The sequence below is a fragment of the Tamandua tetradactyla genome, chromosome 9, assembly GCF_023851605.1.
Source record: "Tamandua tetradactyla isolate mTamTet1 chromosome 9, mTamTet1.pri, whole genome shotgun sequence".
NCBI classification, from domain to species: Eukaryota; Metazoa; Chordata; class Mammalia; order Pilosa; family Myrmecophagidae; genus Tamandua; species Tamandua tetradactyla.
In genome coordinates this window covers 11073410-11093406 of record NC_135335.1, presented here as the reverse complement: position 1 = coordinate 11093406, position 19997 = coordinate 11073410, and the positions used below count along the sequence as shown (strand labels likewise).

Genomic DNA, 19997 nt, shown 5'->3' with positions numbered 1-19997 from the left:
ACCTTTTCTCAAAAGGATTTTTACTACTTTCATTTTGAAAATAAACTTGGAAATCATTCTTTCATCTAAAAGAGAAATACTGCCCATTATTGCAGCATTTTCAAAAAGACCCCCAAGCACATATATTTTTTCAGCTTTTTCACATGATTCAGATAGGCATTCAAACTTAACAACCTCTGAACTACAGTGACCTATATTCTACTTAACTCCAATTCTTCATTAATTTTTTTTTTTTTGTATGCTGTAGGGAGGGTCATATTTCATTGCTTTTCCATGTGAGTATCCCATTATTGCAGCACCATTTGCTGAATTTTTGTTTGGTTGGTTTTTTGTTTGTTTGTTTTTGGGGGAAGTACAGGGGCCAGGACTCTCTCCTTTAAATTTTAATTCAGAAATGGTCCTTTCATAATTAAAAAACATACCTATACTTTCAAGTTTTTAAAGAAGTTAGAATACATATTTATATTCTCAAATTGTACTCCAAACTTTTTCTACACATATGAATATTGCTATATATGCGATAATAACTTTGCGGTGTTTCTTATTCTGTACTTGAAGTCTCTGATTCATACTTTATTTTAAGGCACCCAAACAAATGTGCTCTTACATTGTACTATAACTTTTATCGAATTAATGTTGTTTTGTTATATTCAGTGGCATCCGGAATTTTTTTCCACTAGTTCCCACTAATCTCCTTGTTCACTGCAACAGGGAACATCAAGTAATAACCACCCCCCACCTTTACACTTCTAGCTGTGGCATATTATTTGGGATTGGAGCCTAACAGTCTTTAAAAATTTTAAAATTTCACTCCCTATTCTTCTTACATGCTGTCCTCTCCCCCTCTTGTCGTAGACCGCCCATTGCCGTAGCCCACCACTAAACCTCAAACCTTTCCTGTTATGCTCAAGATCTTTCCTGTTATGTTCAACTCTATCTCTATACCTAACTTCTGCCCTAAGCCTAGCAACTGTCCCCATGCATGTGTGATTGGCTACCCTCCCCTGGAGTCTATGTCCTAGCTCCACCCTTCCCCAAACGGTATATAACCTGAAGCTCACCAAGCTTCGGGGTCCTTTTAGCTCTTGAGCCCCCGAGCACCTAAGCTCTTGCCATGTAACAATAAAGAAGCTTTGTGCCAACAATTGGTATTTGGTTCAAGTCTTTTGGGTCCCTCAGCGGCCTGCCCTCCACGCGGCCTTGCTGCTGAGCCTCGGCGTTACCTTAGAACCCCATTACAGAGCTCTGAACTAAACCCTAGCAGTCAGAGAGTTGCCCCCAGGCGGTCGCCCCGCAGGAAGACGGCTGAGGCCGACGCTCGAACTTCCCTGCTGGGAGACGACCGCACTAGCTACCATAAATTCTGATACAATTCTGGCTCCCTAAAAATGAATTCTATGGATGTAAGGCTAATGATGGCCTTGTGAAAAAAGAACAATTGTGTCATACCAGTTTGTATTTGTTTATTGAAGCTTTTTCATACGCCAGCTACAGTGTTATGTGCTTACTTTGAAGCATCTCACTCATTTTATCTAACTGCTCCCAATAAAAATCTCTATCAAGAATGTGAAAAACAAACAAACAAATAAACAAAAAACAAATGCCAGTACTGGAATAATGCTAGACATACAGGTCAATCAAAGAGACTTCAGAAATAAACCCATACATTTATGGTCAAGTGATTTTTGTTGTTGTTGTTCTTTATTTAATCAAGGTGACATAAAAGTTTGAAAGTAAAAGGAGTTAACATGAACAGTCAACTGATTTTTGACACAGATGCTAAGTCCATTCAATGAGGAAGCTCTTCAACAAACAGGGCTGGGAAAACTGGACTTCCATATACAAAAGAATGAAGATGGGCCCCTACTTCACACAATATACAATAATTACTTCAAAGTGGATCAGAATTACTTCTGATTTTCAAATTACTAAAATCAGAAATGAAAGTGGAACATTATATCTATAAATGAGACAACCTAGATCAACTAGACAAATTTCTAGAAAAACATAAACTGGAAAAACTGACTTATATATATATATATGACCTAAATATAACAGCTAAAACTACAAAACCCTTAAATGAAAACATAACAGGTAAATTCTCATGACTATGGATTTGACAATGGATTCTTAGATTTGACACCAAAAGAATGAGCAACAAATGAAAAAAAAGACAAACTGATCATCAAAAAATTTAAAATGTTATATATTAAAGGACATTATCAAGAAAGTGAAAAAGAATGGAATAACCTACAGAATGGGATAAAACAGTTCCAAATCATTCATATGATTCATATTATAGAAAAAACAGCAAAAAGAAACAAAAAACAAAAAACAACAACTAAAATATGGGCAAAAGAATTCAACTTCCCCAAGTTGAATTCTTGATATTCTCACAGTGTGGACAACCAAGGCTATAGGCAGAGCCCTCAGTCTTGGGGTTTGTTCATATGAAACTTAACCCCGCAAAGGATAGGTCAAGTCTACTTAAAATTTGGGCCTAAGAGTCACCCCCAAGAGAGCCTCTTTTGTTGCTCAGATGTGGCCCCTCTCTCCAGGAAACACGACGAGCAGTCTCACCACCCTCCCCCTCTCTACCTGGGACATGACTCCCAGGGGTGTGGACCTTCCTGGTAATGTGGGACAGAGATCCTGGAATGAGCTGAGACTCAGCATCAAGGGATTGAGAAAAACCCTAGAATGAGCTGAGACTTAGCATCAAGGGATTGAGAAAACCTTCTCAACCAAAAAGGGGAAGAGGGAAATGAGACAAAGTGTCAATGGCTGAGAGATTCCAAACAGAGCCAAGAGGTTATCCTGGAGGTTACTCTTATGCATCAAGTAGATATCATCTTGTTAGTCAAGATGTAATGGAGAGGCTAGAGGGAACAGCCTGAAAATGTAGAGCTGTGTTCCAGTAGCCATGTTTCTTGAGGATGATTGAATAATGATACAGCTGTAACAATGTGACTGTGTGATCATGAAAACCTTGTGTCTGATGCTCATTTTATCTACCTTGTCAACAGATGAGTAGAACATATGGAATAAAAATAAATAATAGGGGGAACAAATGTTAAAATAAATTTAGTTTGAAATGCTAGTGATCAATGAAGGCAAGGGGTAAGGGGTATGATAGGTATAATCTTTTTTTTGTTTGTTTTTTTCTTTCCTGTGTTCGTTTTATTTCTTTTTCTATTGTCTTTTTGTTTCTTTTTCTGAATTAACGCAAATGTTCTAAGAAATGATGAATATGCAACTAGGTGATGATATTGTGAATTACTGATTATGTATGTTGTTTTGTTTCTTATTTTTTAATTAATAAATAAATTAAAATATATATATATATGGGCAAAAGACTTGAATAGACGTTTCTCCAAAGATATAACAGTGGCCAAAAAGCTCAAAGCTCATGAAAAGATGATCAGCACTATTAGTTCTTAGTGAAATGCAAATCAAAACCACACTGATACACCACTTCATGCCCAGTAGATGGCTATCATAAAAACAAAACAAACAAACAAAAAAAAAACCAGAAAATAACAAGGGTGACGAGGATGCAGAGAAACTGGAACCTTCATGCACTGCTGGTAGAAATGTAAAATTATGCAGCTACAGTGGAAAAACAGTTTGGCAGTTCTCAAAAAATTAAGCATAGAATTACCAAATCACCTAGCAATCCCAGTACCTAGCTATACATCCAAAGAACTGAAACCTGGAACTCAAACTGATACTTGTACATCAGCGTTCACAGCAGCTTTACTCACAATAACCAACACTAGAAACAACCCAAGTGCCCATCAAGAGATGAATGGATAAACACAATATGGTGTATATCCAACAATGGAAATTTTTCAGCCATAAAAGTAAATGAATTTTTGATGTACACTACAACATCAGTGAAACCTGGACACTATCTGTTGTTCTAAGAACACCAAGCAATTTCATTCCTCCACCCCACACAGTCAACCCCTTTCCAGAATAAAGAAGTTAAAATGGTCATTTCCCAGATATCCCTGAAAATTGAGAGAAAGATCAAATGAGATGGAGGAGGTGTAACTGAGAAATTACAATTTAACAAATGACTGTGACTACTGACTCGTTAATATAATTATTTCTTTTCAGTGTCTAGTATTTTATAATGCCAGAAGGAAATACCTGAAGTTGTTGAACTCTAATCCAGTAGCCCTGATCTTTGATGATTATACAACTACATATTGTTTGTATGGCTCTACTTCTGGATGTTCTGTTCTGTTCTGTTTATATAGATAAATATATATCTATCTTCTAACAATACTATAATGTCTCTGTTAACCTACCTCTATTCTAAGTCTGAAAATTGGACAGAGTGCAATATTGGTGGTCAATAAGAGGGAAGGGCAAGGGGTATGGGATACTGGGGGTTTTCTTTTTTATTTTTATTTATTTTTCTGTAGTAATGCAATTGCTCAGAAAATGATCATGGTGATGAATGCACAACAGTGTGATGATACTGTGAACTACTGATTATAGACTTTGGAAGGATTGCATGGTGTGTTAATATATCACAATAAAATTGCATTTATTAAAATTTGTGTCTGATGGGGAGATAAAGGGTAAAACTTGGGTAAATTGAAATATGGCAGGTCAACCAGAGTGAGGGGAAAGGGGTAAAGGATATATGAGTTCTTTTTCTTTTCTCTTTTTGGAGTGATGTAAATGTTCTAAAAATGATCATGGTGAAAAATAGACAACTATGTGATGATATTGTGAGCCACTGTCTGTATAATATGGTTGGACTGTACGTATGTGGATATTTCTCAATAAAAGTATTAAAAAAATAATAATAACCAGGGTGAAACTGATCAGAGAGCAGTAGTACTATATAAGAAAGCCTTGGTTAGAAACGATAATGATTAGAAGGCCCTGTGCTAGTATGAATCTACTGTGTCTCCCAGAAAGCAATGTCCTTTAATCCTCATTCAATATTGCTGGGTGGTATCTTTTCTATTGTTTCCATGGAGATGTGTTTCCACCCATGCAAGATGGGGTTGTTTACTGGAGCCCTTTAAGAGGGAACCATTTTGGAAAAAAGCTTTAGAGCCACCAGAATCAACAGAGTTCACAAAGCCAGAGACCTCTGGAGATAAAGAAGGAAAATACCCCTGGGGGAGCTTCAGCAAACAAGCCAGGAGAGAAAACCATCAGATATCAATCACCATGTGCCCTCCCAGCTGAGAAAGAAACCCCAAAATTCATCGGCATTTTCTTGAGTGAAGGTAACCTCTTGTTGGTGCCTTAATCTGGATATCTTCATGGCCTTAGAACTGTAAACTTACAACTTAATAAACTCTTTTTAAAAGCCATTCCAGTTCTGATATATTGCATTCCGGGAGCTTTCAAACTAGCACAGGCCCCAATTATCAGGATGACCTAAACAGCTTTGATACCGCATCATCTTAAGATACATTACAAATAAGATCATGTTTGGTCTTTTCAAGTCAACAACGATGCCCAAGTTACAGATATTTCAGAACAAGACATACGACCCACATACCTCCTCCATGTTGTTATAATAAATGTCCTTTGCAGAAGCTGCAGCTGCTAAATTGTTGGCTTCAGCAGTGGCCTTGTAAGAAAGGAAAGCATGAACTATAAATTCTTCCTCTTTTAACATTTTCCACAAATAACCAAGTGAAATTTTCTCTCACTATATAACCCATTATTCCTTTTTAATTATCCCTCTGCTATTTTTTCTGGTTTCCATATAGTCCAACTTATGAAATAGACGTCTTTTCTGCCAAAATTTCTGAAGAAATAGCTATTCTTACACATAAAAATCTCTAGCATATATTAAACCTCCAAAAATCACTGAAAGCATAATTTTCTTTGCTTCAATTCTAAATACAAGAAATAGATGTGAACCAAAAAAGAAGGAAAAAAATTATCTTTGCAATGTTAATTCCAGGTCCTAATTTCCTTTGTGAAATGGTTTAAAGAAATCACTTGATATATTCAGCATAAGAAAGTGAGATGTTACATGTTTTAAAAAAATGAAATTTTCTAATTGGAAAAAAAAAATTATGGTTAATAAATAAAAATGTCAGGTAATGTTCTACTAAAGTAGATAACAAATCAGATAATAGGAAAATTATCTGATTAGGAAAATGACCTAACAATGGGCATGTTTTACCTAGGTGTGTGAAATAAAACAGCATTTCTAAAGTATGTGTGGTGGAAAGACCAGACCCAGTGAGGAGAGGTCATTCTGTATCAAATGCACCACCGTGAATACAAACAAGAAAAGCTGGAGGAGCCATACTACTGCAAAACACGCTAAAAACAAACAGATCTCAGGCTTCTCTTAGCCTAATGGGAAAGGAAAACAACATCATTCTCTTCCTAAAAGACTATGCTTATTGAGTAATCAAAGAATATCATTTAGGACATTAAAGACCTGCTTACCTGAAGCATGGATTTGGGGTGAGGCAGATCTTCCCCTTGGTAAATTTTAATATATGCCTGATAATGTAAACATAACAATTATTGAAAAGGGCATCCTTTTATATTTTATTCATATTTTAATTTTTAGAAACAGTGACCATGATAACTGCATTTTCCAAAAGACCTAGAGCAACAACCAGGAATTAGCAAAATCACAGCACACTTCTGAGTGCAATGTTAGCATTTTTAGGTAACTACAAATGTTCTCAAGTAGCACAAGCCCACGAAGGCTGGGATGTCCATCAAACTGCCCCGTGCACACCAACCTCACCACTACCTGTGGGCAGAGTGACCATCTGCCTTGTCACATCTAGGTGCCATGTCCTCCTACTCACAGCAACTTCCTAACCACCTCCTGTTCACACCAGCTTCGTTGAGGAGCAATCTTCCTTTAGCCACGATAACTACTCTTCTAAGAGTGCAAAGAACAACCATTTGGTTCTTAGACTCACACTGCCACCCAGTGGCTCATTCCTGAGAAGACACTGAGGTCTCAAAGTAACACCTTCTCCCCCAGAAATTTTACCCACCCAGCCCCACGCTTTAAAATACAGAAATTCAAGTTCGTTTACAATCTGTATCAGTTTCACCACAAGGAAATATTTTAATAATTAAAACCCATTTTTACCTTAAAATACTCCAGTAGTCCCCGGCAGGTAACTTTTGAACCATTGATCTCCTTTTCCATTAAATTAGATGGGTCTAATATAAATGGTATCAGTGACTGTAACTGTTCTTTGAACTCACTGGCAATATCTGTTCACAGAAGGAAGAAAAAGGAAACAGTAAGTCAAACAGCCTTGTTCAACCTTGGTGAGCATAAAACTCTATTTTAATATTTGCTAGTTCAAAGTGGGGAGAGACTGTGTTTGATACTTTCTGTTCATCATCAGTTTGCTGATGCATCTCTATAAAGTGACTTTATTTCTCTTCATCCCTTCTGCAGGATAAAGTCCGCAGAATAAATATGCCAAGGGCTGCTTATCCTGGTTTGCATTCTGGTACATTCAGTCTATTCCCCAGCCTTTAGAGAAATTTCATCTGATAAAGAATTACATAAACAAGGACTTCAAAAAGATCAATCATCAACCTCTCAAATTGTCTCAGGCCGTTGCCTCACCTCACACCTTAATCAATTAGAAATCACTATCCTGTAGCTTTATTTTTGTTAATTTGTTAATGTTCGAAGTAGCAGCATCTGTGTCTCGCCATATTTATTTCCTGTCATCTGCTCAGGGGTCCTCTGGGCCACACCAAGGCCCCTTTAACTGAGAAAACTACCATTTCAGGAAACATGTCAGATGGTTTGCAAAATCTTCAAAGTTGCCACATAAGATTCAGGAGAGCTATTAAGTAGAGCAATGTATTTCTTCATAGTGAGAACTAGCTAGTCCAACTATGAAGAAACGGGGGAATAAAAATCCAAAGAATCTGATTTATTTAATCATCAAACATCTTCCTGGGCTCCCAACCAACTCAAACTATCAGTTGAAAAGAAAGTAGGTAGGGAGGAACTCTTCAGTGTAATTCCTTCATAAACCTAATTAAAAAAATTAAGACAGCTTTATTCCACTTATTCTTTCACAGCATTTGAGCATCTTTTTGTGGTAGGCATTGTTCTAAGAGTTGGGGAGAACAGTGGATAAAACAAAAATTTATGCCATTACAGTGCTTAAATTCTAGGAAAGGGAGATGTACCTGTTTATCTTGTTTATTGTCTAACGTATTAGATGATAAATGCTATATACAAACAGCAAAGAAGGGGGGTGATGACTACTGTTGGCAGGGGTCACAATTTTAAACAGGGTGGTCAGAGGGCAACTAGTAAGAGGTGACATTTTAGCAAAGATCTAGATGAAATAAGAGACGTAGCCATGTGGCTATTTGAGGCAAGAGCATCCCAGGCAGAGAGAGCAATGAAGAGCAAACCCTCAGACAGAGGAGCTCCTTAGGGAAGTAACTTAAGCAGCAGCAGGTCAAGAGTAGTCTTTTTTTCAAAACTTCAGAGAATCAACCTCTTCAATGTCTGATCCTCAAAACAAAACTATTTTTCCATTTGTGATTTAGCTTCCAGGTAAGGCCTAACTGTATGCCTCTATATACTTAGACATTTCCTCACTCAACAATTATATCCTAGGTCCATACTGTGTCATGGACTATTCTATAAGCTTTGGAAAGACCAATCCCTAAATAACAGTTTAAGAGATGCACTGATCATTCAATAGGCAGAGAAAAGTTTTATATTTCCTGAACATTTTCTTCTTGAATTAATCATCAGCGGGTTTATGTCTGAGGAAAATGAACTCCATGCTAGATCGAGGCTTTACCACCTTTAGACACTCTGGACTAGAAAGACAACTTCCCCATGAGCTCTCTCCAGAGATAATGTTTGAAATAAAGAGAACAGCACATGGTTAGATTCACTTATTTTGAAATTTTTACATGTTAAAATAGCATCTCCCAGAGAAATCTAGGGAGAATTCTACCTCTATTTATAACCAAGGGAAAAAGTTACTATTTTATAGTCAGACACTTAAAGTTTAGAAAATATACAGACTTAGTTATTGGTTATAAATATATTTAATAAGGGCGGGCGACGGTGGCTCAGCAGGTAGAATGCTTGCCTGCCATGCCAGAGGACCTGGGTTCGATTCCCAGTGCCTGCCTGTGTAAAAAAAATAAAGAAAAATAAATATATTTAATATGCATGTGTGTGTGTTTAGTAAAAAAAAGTCCAGAATAATATGACGAGCATCATTCCATAGAATACAAATATTTGCTGATAGTAACTACCTCTAAGGAGCGAATTAACTGACACAGGAAAGAGGGTGGAATGACAACCTAGAGAACGGAAACTTTCTAATTCAGACAATTCTGTACCTTTTTTTAACAATTAGCTTTTTTTTTTTTACAATTAAAAACTTATTTTAAAAGTCTGGGAGGGAACGTAAAGGGACATATCGCAGTTAAAACTCAAGTGGAGGGCAGTGCAATAGTGGCTCAGTGGCAGAATTCTCACCTGCCATGCCAGAAACCTGGGTTCAATTCCCAGAACCCGCCTATGCCAAAAAAAAAAAACAAAAAAAACTCAAGTGGAAGAGCCAAACATTGCTGTTCCAAATCTAGTTGTGGCTGTGTCTGTCCCTTGTTGAACCTACATCAGGCAACAGTATACATTTTTTAGCAGGCTCACACTGAACACTTCTATTTCATAGTCAAGATGGCCGCAGAGAGACTTCCTGGAAGATGGCGGCTTAGTAAGACGCACGGATCTTAGTTTCTTCTCCAGGACACCTACTAGGGGAGTAGAAACGATACAGAAAGCGCCCAAAACCACAACAGAGATAAAAAAGACAGCGTACCCCATCCTGGAACGGCTGGCTGGCTGAGAGAAGCAGCTCGGGTGAGATCGCCGAGGCGCGCGGGCCTTACCGGGCGGGGTGGCAAGCGGCCGGAGTTACTCCCTTCCCCCTTCCCAGGCCAGCTGGGAGAATTGGAGAGGTGGTCCCCTGAAACCAAGGCGGCTGGCGCCCACACCACGTGCAGCTCCCGGACCAACTGAGAGAACTGGATTGGAAACCCCCAGGCCGCGGAGAACGGTGACGGGTGGGGGAGGCCCCTTCCAAACCCGTGACTCCCGGGGAACGTGCACTCTCTCGGGCGGGCCGCTGCCGCTGGCGCCCTCCCGCCACGCTTGTTGCCCAGGGCCGACTAGGAAATTCGGACAGGCTCTTTCCCTGGCTGCGGCGACCAGCAACCCTCCCTGCGTTTGGACCCCGGGCCGGCTCAAGCCGCTTCGGCTAGCGAACCCCCAGGACGGCGAGAGTTTTCCAAAGTTTAAGGTCCCACAGCACCTTTTACTGGTGGGACCCGCAGACAAACGTGTGCCACGAGCGCCACCTACTGGGCAGGATAAGAAAAACAGAACCCAGAGATTTCACAGAAAAATCTTCCAAACTTTTGGATCGAATACCCAGGGAAATCTGTCTAAATGCGCAGACGCCAACAGAAGATAACGGATCACGCTCAAATAATTGAAAATATGGCCCAGTCAAAGGAACAAACCAATAGTTCAAATGAGATACAGGAGCTGAGACAACTAATGCTAAATATACGAACAGAAATGGAAAACCTCTTCAAAAACGAAATCGATAAATTGAGGGAGGACATGAAGAAGACATGGGCTGAACATAAAGAAGAAATAGAAAAACTGAAAAAGCAAATCACAGAACTTATGGAAGTGAAGGACAAAGTAGAAAAGATAGAAAAAACAATGGATACCTACAATGATAGATTCAAAGAGACAGAAGATAGAATTAGTGATTTGGAGGATGGAACATCTGAATTCCAAAAAGAAACAGAATCTATCGGGAAAAGAATGGAAAAATTTGAACAGGGTATCAGGGAACTCAAGGACAATATGAACTGCACAAATATACGTGTTGTGGGTGTCCCAGAAGGAGAAGAGAAGGGAAAAGGAGGAGAAAAACTAATGGAAGAAATTTTCACTGAAAATTTCCCAACTCTTATGAAAGACCTAAAATTACAGATCCAAGAAGTGCAGCGCACCCCAAAGAGATTAGACCCAAATAGGCGTTCTCCAAGACACGTACTAGTTAGAATGTCAGAGGTCAAAGAAAAGAGAGGATCTTGAAAGCAGCAAGAGAAAAACAATCCATCACATACAAGGGAAACCCAATAAGACTATGTGTAGATTTCTCAGCAGAAACCATGGAGGCTAGAAGACAGTGGGATGATATATTTAAATTACTAAAAGAGAAAAACTGCCAACCAAGACTCCTATATCCAGCAAAATTGTCCTTCAAAAATGAGGGAGAAATTAAAACATTCTCAGACAAAAAGTCACTGAGAGAATTTGTGACCAAGAGACCAGCTCTGCAAGAAATACTAAAGGGAGCACTAGAGTCAGAACCAAAAAGACAGAAGAGAGAGGTATGGAGAAGAGTGTAGAAAGAAGGAAAGTCAGATATGATATATATATAATACAAAAGGCAAAATGGCAGAGGAAAATATTATCCAAACAGTAATAACACTAAATGTTAATGGACTGAATTCCCCAATCAAAAGACATAGATTGGCAGAATGGATTAAAAAACAGGATCCTTCTATATGCTGTCTACAGGAAACACATCTTAGACCCAAAGATAAACATAGGTTGAAAGTGAAAGGTTTGGAAAAGATATTTCATGCAAATAACAACCAGAAAAGAGCAGGAGTGGCTATACTAATATCCAACAAGTTAGACTTCAAATGTAAAACAGTTAAAAGAGACAAAGAAGGACACTATATACTAATAAAAGGAACAATTAAACAAGAAGACATAACAATCATAAATATTTATGCACCGAACCAGAATGCCCCAAAATACGTGAGGAATACACTGCAAACACTGAAAAGGGAAATAGACACAAATACCATAATAGTTGGAGACTTCAATTCCCCACTCTCATCAATGGACAGAACATCTAGACAGAGGATCAATAAAGAAATAGAGAATCTGAACATTACCATAAATGAGCTAGACTTAACAGACATTTATAGGACATTACATCCCACAACAGCAGGATACACCTTTTTCTCAAGTGCTCATGGATCATTCTCAAAGATAGACCATATGCTGGGTCACAAAGCAAGTCTTAACAAATTTAAAAAGATTGAAATCATACACAACACTTTCTCGGATCATAAAGGAATGAAGTTGGAAATCAATAATAGGCAGAATGCCAGAAAATTCACAAATACCTGGAGGCTCAACAACACACTCTTAAACAACGAGTGGGTCAAAGAAGAAATTGCTAGAGAAATTAGTAAATACCTCGAGGCGAATGAAAATGAAAACACAACATATCAAAACTTATGGGATGCAGCAAAGGCAGTGCTAAGAGGGAAATTTATTGCCCTAAATGCCTATATCAGAAAAGAAGAAAAAGCAAAAATGCAGGAATTAACTGTTCAATTGGAAGAACTGGTGAAAGAACAGCAAACTAATCCCAAAGCAAGCAAAAGGAAAGAAATAACAAAGATCAGAGCAGAAATAAATGAAATTGAAAATATGAAAACAGTAGAGAAAATCAATAAGACCAGAAGTTGGTTCTATGAGAAAATCAATAAGATTGATGGGCCCCTATCAAGATTGACAAAAAGAAGAAGAGAGAGGATGCAAATAAATAAGATCAGAAATGGAAGAGGAGACATAACTACTGACCTCACAGAAATAAAGGAGGTAATAACAGGACACTATGAACAACTTTACGCTAATAAATACAACAATTTAGAGGAAATGGACGGGTTCCTGGAAAGACATGAACAACCAACTTTGACTCAAGAAGACATAGATGACCTCAACAAACCGATCACAAGTAAAGAAATTGAATTAGTCATTCAAAAGCTTCCTAAAAAGAAAAGTCCAGGACCAGATGGCTTCACATGTGAATTCTACCAAACGTTCCAGAAAGAATTAGTACCAATTCTCTTCAAACTCTTCAAAAAAATCGAAGTGGAGGGAAAACTACCTAATTCATTCTATGAAGCCAACATCACCCTCATACCAAAACCAGGCAAAGATATTACAAAAAAAGAAAACTACAGACCAATCTCTCTAATGAATACAGATGCAAAAATCCTCAATAAAATTCTAGCAAATCGTATCCAACAACACATTAAAAGAATTATACATCATGACCAAGTAGGATTCATCCCAGGTATGCAAGGATGGTTCAACATAAGAAAATCAATTAATGTAATACACCATATCAACAAATCAAAGCAGAAAAATCACATGATCATCTCAATTGATGCAGAGAAGGCATTCGACAAGATTCAACATCCTTTCCTGTTGAAAACACTTCAAAAGATAGGAATACAAGGGAACTTCCTTAAAATGATAGAGGGAATATATGAAAAACCCACAGCTAATATCATCCTCAATGGGGAAAAATTGAAAACTTTCCCCCTAAGATCAGGAACAAGACAAGGATGTCCACTATCACCACTATTATTCAACATTGTGTTGGAGGTTCTAGCCAGAGCAATTAGACAAGAAAAAGAAATACAAGGCATCAAAATTGGAAAGGAAGAAGTAAAACTATCACTGTTTGCAGACGATATGATACTATACGTCGAAAACCCGGAAAAATCCACAACAAAACTACTAGAGCTAATAAATGAGTACAGCAAAGTAGCAGGTTACAAGATCAACATTCAAAAATCTGTAGCATTTCTATACACTAGTAATGAACAAGCTGAGGGGGAAATCAAGAAACGAATCCCATTTACAATTGCAACTAAAAGAATAAAATACCTAGGAATAAATTTAACTAAAGAGACAAAAAACCTATACAAAGAAAACTACAAAAAACTGCTAAAAGAAATCACAGAAGACCTAAATAGATGGAAGGGCATACCGTGTTCATGGATTGGAAGACTAAATATAGTTAAGATGTCAATCCTACCTAAATTGATTTACAGATTCAATGCAATACCAATCAAAATCCCAACAACTTATTTTTCAGAAATAGAAAAACCAATAAGCAAATTTATCTGGAAGGGCAGGGTGCCCCGAATTGCTAAAAACATCTTGAGGAAAAAAAACGAAGCTGGAGGTCTCGCGCTGCCTGACTTTAAGGCATATTATGAAGCCACAGTGGTCAAAACAGCATGGTATTGGCATAAAGATAGATATATCGACCAATGGAATTGAATAGAGTGCTCAGATATAGACCCTCTCATCTATGGACATTTGATCTTTGATAAGGCAGTCAAGCCAACTCACCTGGGACAGAGCAGTCTCTTCAATAAATGGTGCCTAGAGAACTGGATATCCATATGCAAAAGAATGAAAGAAGACCCATCTCTCACACCCTATACAAAAGTTAACTCAAAATGGATCAAAGATCTAAACATTAGGTCTAAGACCATAAAACAGTTAGAGGAAAATGTTGGGAGATATCTTATGGATCTTACAACTGGAGGCGGTTTTATGGACCTTAAACCTAAAGCAAGAGCACTGAAGAAGGAAATAAATAAATGGGAACTCCTCAAAATTAAACACTTTTGTGCATCAAAGAACTTCATCAAGAAAGTAGAAAGACAGCCTCCACAATGGGAGACAATATTTGGAAATGATATATCAGATAAAGGTCTAGTATCCAGAATTTATAAAGAGATTGTTCATCTCAACAACAAAAAGACAGCCAACCCAATTACAAAATGGGAAAAAGACTTGAACAGACACCTCTCAGAAGAGGAAATACGGATGGCCAAGAGGCACATGAAGAGATGCTCAATGTCCCTGGCCATTAGAGAAATGCAAATCAAAACCACAATGAGATATCATCTCACACCCACCAGAATGGCCATTATCAACAAAACAGAAAATGACAAGTGCTGGAGAGGATGCGGAGAAAGAGGCACACTTATCCACTGTTGGTGGGAATGTCAAAGGGTGCAACCACTGTGGAAGGCAGTTTGGCGGTTCCTCAAAAAGCTGAATATAGAATTGCCATACGACCCAGCAATACCATTGCTAGGTATCTACTCAAAGGACTTAAGGGCAAAGACACAAACGGACATTTGCACACCAATGTTTATAGCAGCGTTATTTACAATTGCAAGGAGATGGAAACAGCCAAAATCTCCATCAACAGAAGAGTGGCTAAACAAACTGTGGTATATACATACGATGGAATATTATGCAGCTTTAAGACAAGATAAACTTATGAACCATGTAATAACATGGATGGACCTAGAGAATATTATGCTGAGTGAATCCAGCCAAAAACTAAAGGACAAATACTGTATGGTCCCACTGATGTGAACGGACATTCGAGAATAAACTTGAAATATGTCATTGGTAACAGAGTTCAGCAGGAGTTAGAAACAGGGTAAGACAATGGGTAATTGAAGCTGAAGGGATACAGACTGTGCAACAGGACTAGATACAAAAACTCAAAAATGGACAGCACAATAATACCTAATTGTAAAGTAATCATGTTAAAACACTGAATGAAGCTGCATCTGAGCTATAGGTTTTTGTTTTGTTTTGTTTTGTTTTGATTTTACTATTATTACTTTTATTTTTTTCTCTATATTAACATTCTATATCTTTTTCGGTTATGTTGCTAGTTCTTCTAAACCAATGCAAATGTACTAAGAAATGATGATCATGCATCTATGTGATGATGTTAAGAATTAATGATTGCATATGTAGAATGGTATGATCTCTAAATGTTGGGTTAATTTCTTTTTTTCCGTTAATTAAAAAAAAAAAAAAAAGAGAAGAGATAATTGGAGCTGAAGGGATACAGACTGTACAACGGGACTGGATATAAAAACTCAGAAATGGACAGCACAATACTACCCAATTGTAATGCAATTATGTTAAAACACTGAATGAAGCTGCATGTGAGGTATAGGTTTTTTGTTTTTGTTTTTTTTGTTTTTTTTTCTTTCTATTATTGTTTTAATTCTTATTCTGTTGTCTTTTTGTTTCTTTTTCTGAATCGATGCAAATGTACTAAGAAATGATGAATATGCAACTATGTGATGTTATTAAGAATTACTGATTGTACATGTAGATTGGAATGATTTCTAATTGTTTTGTTAATTCTTTTTCTAATTAATAAAAAAAAATGAAAGCAAAAAAAAAAAAAAAAAAAAAAGATGGCCGCAGAAGTCATGGATACTGACAAATGACTTGTCTGTTTTCTGTTGTCTTTTACCACAACTACATCCACTGCCTCATCTTGCTTCATAAGCCAAATTTAGAAAGCTTACAAAAATAAGTTTTTCACAGTTTATCTAGAAGCATTAGAGAAAACAAACTGCAGTGATTTTTAGGGAGGAAAACCAGTTTTGTATAGTTTATTTCAACCTAAATAAAATGTGAATTTCACTTAAAAACCACAGATAAGTAATATGCTAACGAAGTAGTGGCAGGGATAACAGAACACTGCACTGTAATGTTGGGCACTCAGCTACTCTAAGTTTGAGAGATGGCAGGGTGCTGACATCCCTGCAGATCACCTTGCTGCACCCACGTCCCTAGTGTATGGTCCACCAAATCCACTGAGATGATTTGTACAAATCGCAGCAATGCTGGCCAATACACCTCTGGATGAGGTGTACTGCTTTATTACTGAACTATCTTCGTGTCTTCCTAAAGCATCTGGCAAATAATTCTGTGACTTTGTTTAGTGCCAGTGACTATGAAGTGGCTCCTCCTGAGCACCATCAGAAAGCTACGGGAGACTGCTGACACCCACTTATGTTTGCCTCTGTTAAAACAAGTTTTGTTACTAGTCCTTCTCTTGTACAAATGATGCAGTTTGAAAATGTTAGCATATAACAGAATTGATGTATGTTTGTTTCTTGTTTAATTTTAAACACAAAAAATAAAAAGGGTTACACTCCTTATTTCTTGTCTTTTTCATTTTAAAATTGCTACCAGTATATTCAATGATGGGCAATAGAAAGTCATGTTGTAGAATGTTTTATCACCTGACAAAGCTGCTTTTGAATACTGGTGGTTCTATTTCTTTGACACTATGTACTTTGATAATATGTGTTAATAGTACATCACAAAATGTTCTGATTAGTGTCAAAGTTCAATTCAGTGTATATAACTGCACACACTCATCCATTTGTGTCTCTTATGTTATTATTATTATTATTTTTTATAGTGCTTACAGTAAAGAGCCCATTTTATTCAAATCAACCTTAGGCATTTTATCTGCTCAAACTGTTAAAGAATAGTGGCTCATCTCATGGTTTCTGTATTTGTGTCTAATGCATGTTTTAACATAATAGACACAATGCATTTCGTAGCTACTGTTTTCTGGAAAAGCCAATCTTTTAGGAATTTTTTTTCAGATCTTCAATAAATATCCTCTTTAAATTAAAAAAAGGGCATTTTCCATGTTCTTAATTAACACTGTCTTCACAAACATCTTAATGGCAGCATTTTAAAAGCATGATGATGCAGTGGTTAAGAAAATGAATTCTAGTGTCCAACTGCCTGAATTCAATGCTGGCTCTGCCACATACAAGCTATGCGATGACACTGAACAAGTTAACCTTCACTGTGCCTCAGTTTCCTCATCAGTTAAACAGATGACAATAATAGTTAAATAACTCATAGGGCTGTTTGAATGACTTAATATATATATATAGAAATAGCACTTAAACCAATTATCTGGCACATTGTGAGTGCTACAAAGGTGTTTGCTATTATTGTTGTTATTATTAACCATATAAAAATACTCCACCATAATTTTTGTTTGTTTTTATTTTTTATCTTTTTCTCCTTTTCTTTTTACTGTGCTTGTTTCTACCACAATTTTTTAACCATTTTAATATCACTGGTTATTTAATTGGTTTCTAAATTTTCCCAATGACAAATATTACCACAAAAAAATCTACAGAAAAAAACTTCAGTTGCTTTTATTTCCTTACATTATATGGTCCACTAAGAGGAATTGCTAAATTAAAGGTATTCAACATTTCTTTCCAGGTTATAATGACAATGTATACTGTGGGAAAATATAAACATTGTAAAAAATAATCACCTATAAAGCCCATTACCAGATAACAACTACTAACATTCACAATAGATACAACAGATTACATCTATTAACATTTACAAATATTCCCCTTCATTAAGGCTTTTATATATTGCTAAATTATTTTTGCAAAAGACTATACCAATTTATATTCCCACACCAATGCATGAGAAGGCCTGCTTACTGTACTCTCAATAGCACTAGAGACATTTTTTGTTTTGAAAAATCTTTACTGACTTGATTGATAAAAAATGGTATCTTAAGATTCTGCTTCTACTAGTATTTCAGACTACAGAATCTGAACCTCTTTCTTCCTAACAATATCCTACAAGAAATATATTTTATTACAATGCTGGCTTGGAAGTAAGAGATCTATCTGCAAGGGGTTGAGCAGGTGGTAGGAGGAGTGAGCTGAACCCAGAGCAGTAAGCTAAGTACATGTGAAGCAGTGGCTGTTGTGCAGACATATGCTGCAATGGGGAGATTAAACTTAGAACTAAATTAACCCCTAATTAAGCTAGATCCTGGAAGGGAGCTGGAATCATCCAGGTTAGTAAGCCCCTACCTCCCAGATTTTCCACAGGCTGAGATCAAGCAAATATGAGCTCCTAAAGACCATAACCACCCATGGAAACCAATCTATCAAAAATGAGAGTAGGCAGAAAAAGAAACAAATTTAGGCTCCAAGGGCTTCAGATATCACAAGCAAACAGATTTTAAAAAATAAAATCATAAAACAAGCAATAAGAATATCCAGAACAAGTAAACAGATTTATAACAAAAACATACAAAACGTTCAGCAATGAAAAATTTGTTCAAATCAAAAACAATGGTGGGGGGGGGGGGACAACAACAATGGGAGATATTGCAGATCAGATGTCCCAGGATGCAGACAGAGATAAAGATTTCGGTGCACAAAAGGACAAATATTGTACGACTGTACTTAAATGAAATAACTAGAATATGCAAATTCATAGAGACAGAAGGTAGATTACAGGGTACTAGGGGTAGAAATGGGGACGGGGAACAGAAACTTAATGCTTAATGGGTACAGTTTGTTTGGGCTGATGAGAAAGTTTTGGTAATGGATGCTGATGATGGTAACACAATATTGTTAATGTAATTAACACCACTGAATTGTACACTTTAAAGTGGTTAAAATGGGAAATGTTATGTTATATATATGTCATCACAATAATTTTTTTAAATTTGTGTGCAAAAAGTTTATTGGGGACTATACATGGTGGAAGACAACTGGGAAGAGAAAGAATTGAGCTATGATGCAGTAAAAATAAGACATCAGCTGACTCCAGAAAGTGGTATGAAGCTGAAACAGCCCCTCAGAATCGTCTCAAGTGGAGGTAAGGGGGCCAGACCTTTATATCCTTCCCTCTACCAATCACTGAATGCAACTGCCCCAGAAAGTGGACATGACCTTAGGCAAGGTGCTCCCTTCAACTGAGGGTAATTCCATCCCCACTATCATTCCTGAAGGAGATATCCAGGAAGTAAAGAATGCATCCACAGCAGGTGGACTGAACAGCAGATTATAAATGGTTGAAAAGAAACTTAGTTCAAAAACAGATGTGAAGAATACAGTCAAAATGGCCAGCAACATGATAATGGAAAATAAGAAAGAAATAAATGAAAGGGAGAATAAGAAGGAACAACACATCCTAACTGAAGTCCTAGGAATTGATGAAGGGACTGAAGAGGAGGCAATAGTTGAAGGAATTATGACTGAGAATTCTCTAGAACTGATGACATACAATAATCCACAGCTTTAGAAACCATGGCCAGTAATAAGTAGATTAAATAAAAAGAAATACACTTATAACAATTAAACTGCAGTACAGGAAAAACCTTCAGGAAGAAGGAAAATGTTCCCAAAGAAAGGTCTGCAATGCTAGAAGAAAACAAGAGAAGAGAAATCAATGA

At 37.1% G+C, this 19997-nt stretch overlaps 1 protein-coding gene across 3 annotated transcripts in view; it reads right to left on the bottom strand.

The window, feature by feature from the left end:
- ATL3 (atlastin GTPase 3) overlaps positions 1–19997 on the bottom strand; it is a 123097-nt gene that overhangs the window by 31993 nt on the left and 71107 nt on the right. For all 3 annotated transcript variants that reach the window (XM_077115914.1, XM_077115911.1, XM_077115912.1), the window contains 3 exons: positions 7109–7236; positions 6442–6498; positions 5534–5605 (listed from right to left, as the gene is read on the bottom strand). In XM_077115914.1, coding sequence (XP_076972029.1) covers positions 5534–5605; positions 6442–6498; positions 7109–7236 — 257 coding nt within the window. The remainder of the gene's footprint in view (positions 1–5533; positions 5606–6441; positions 6499–7108; positions 7237–19997) is intronic.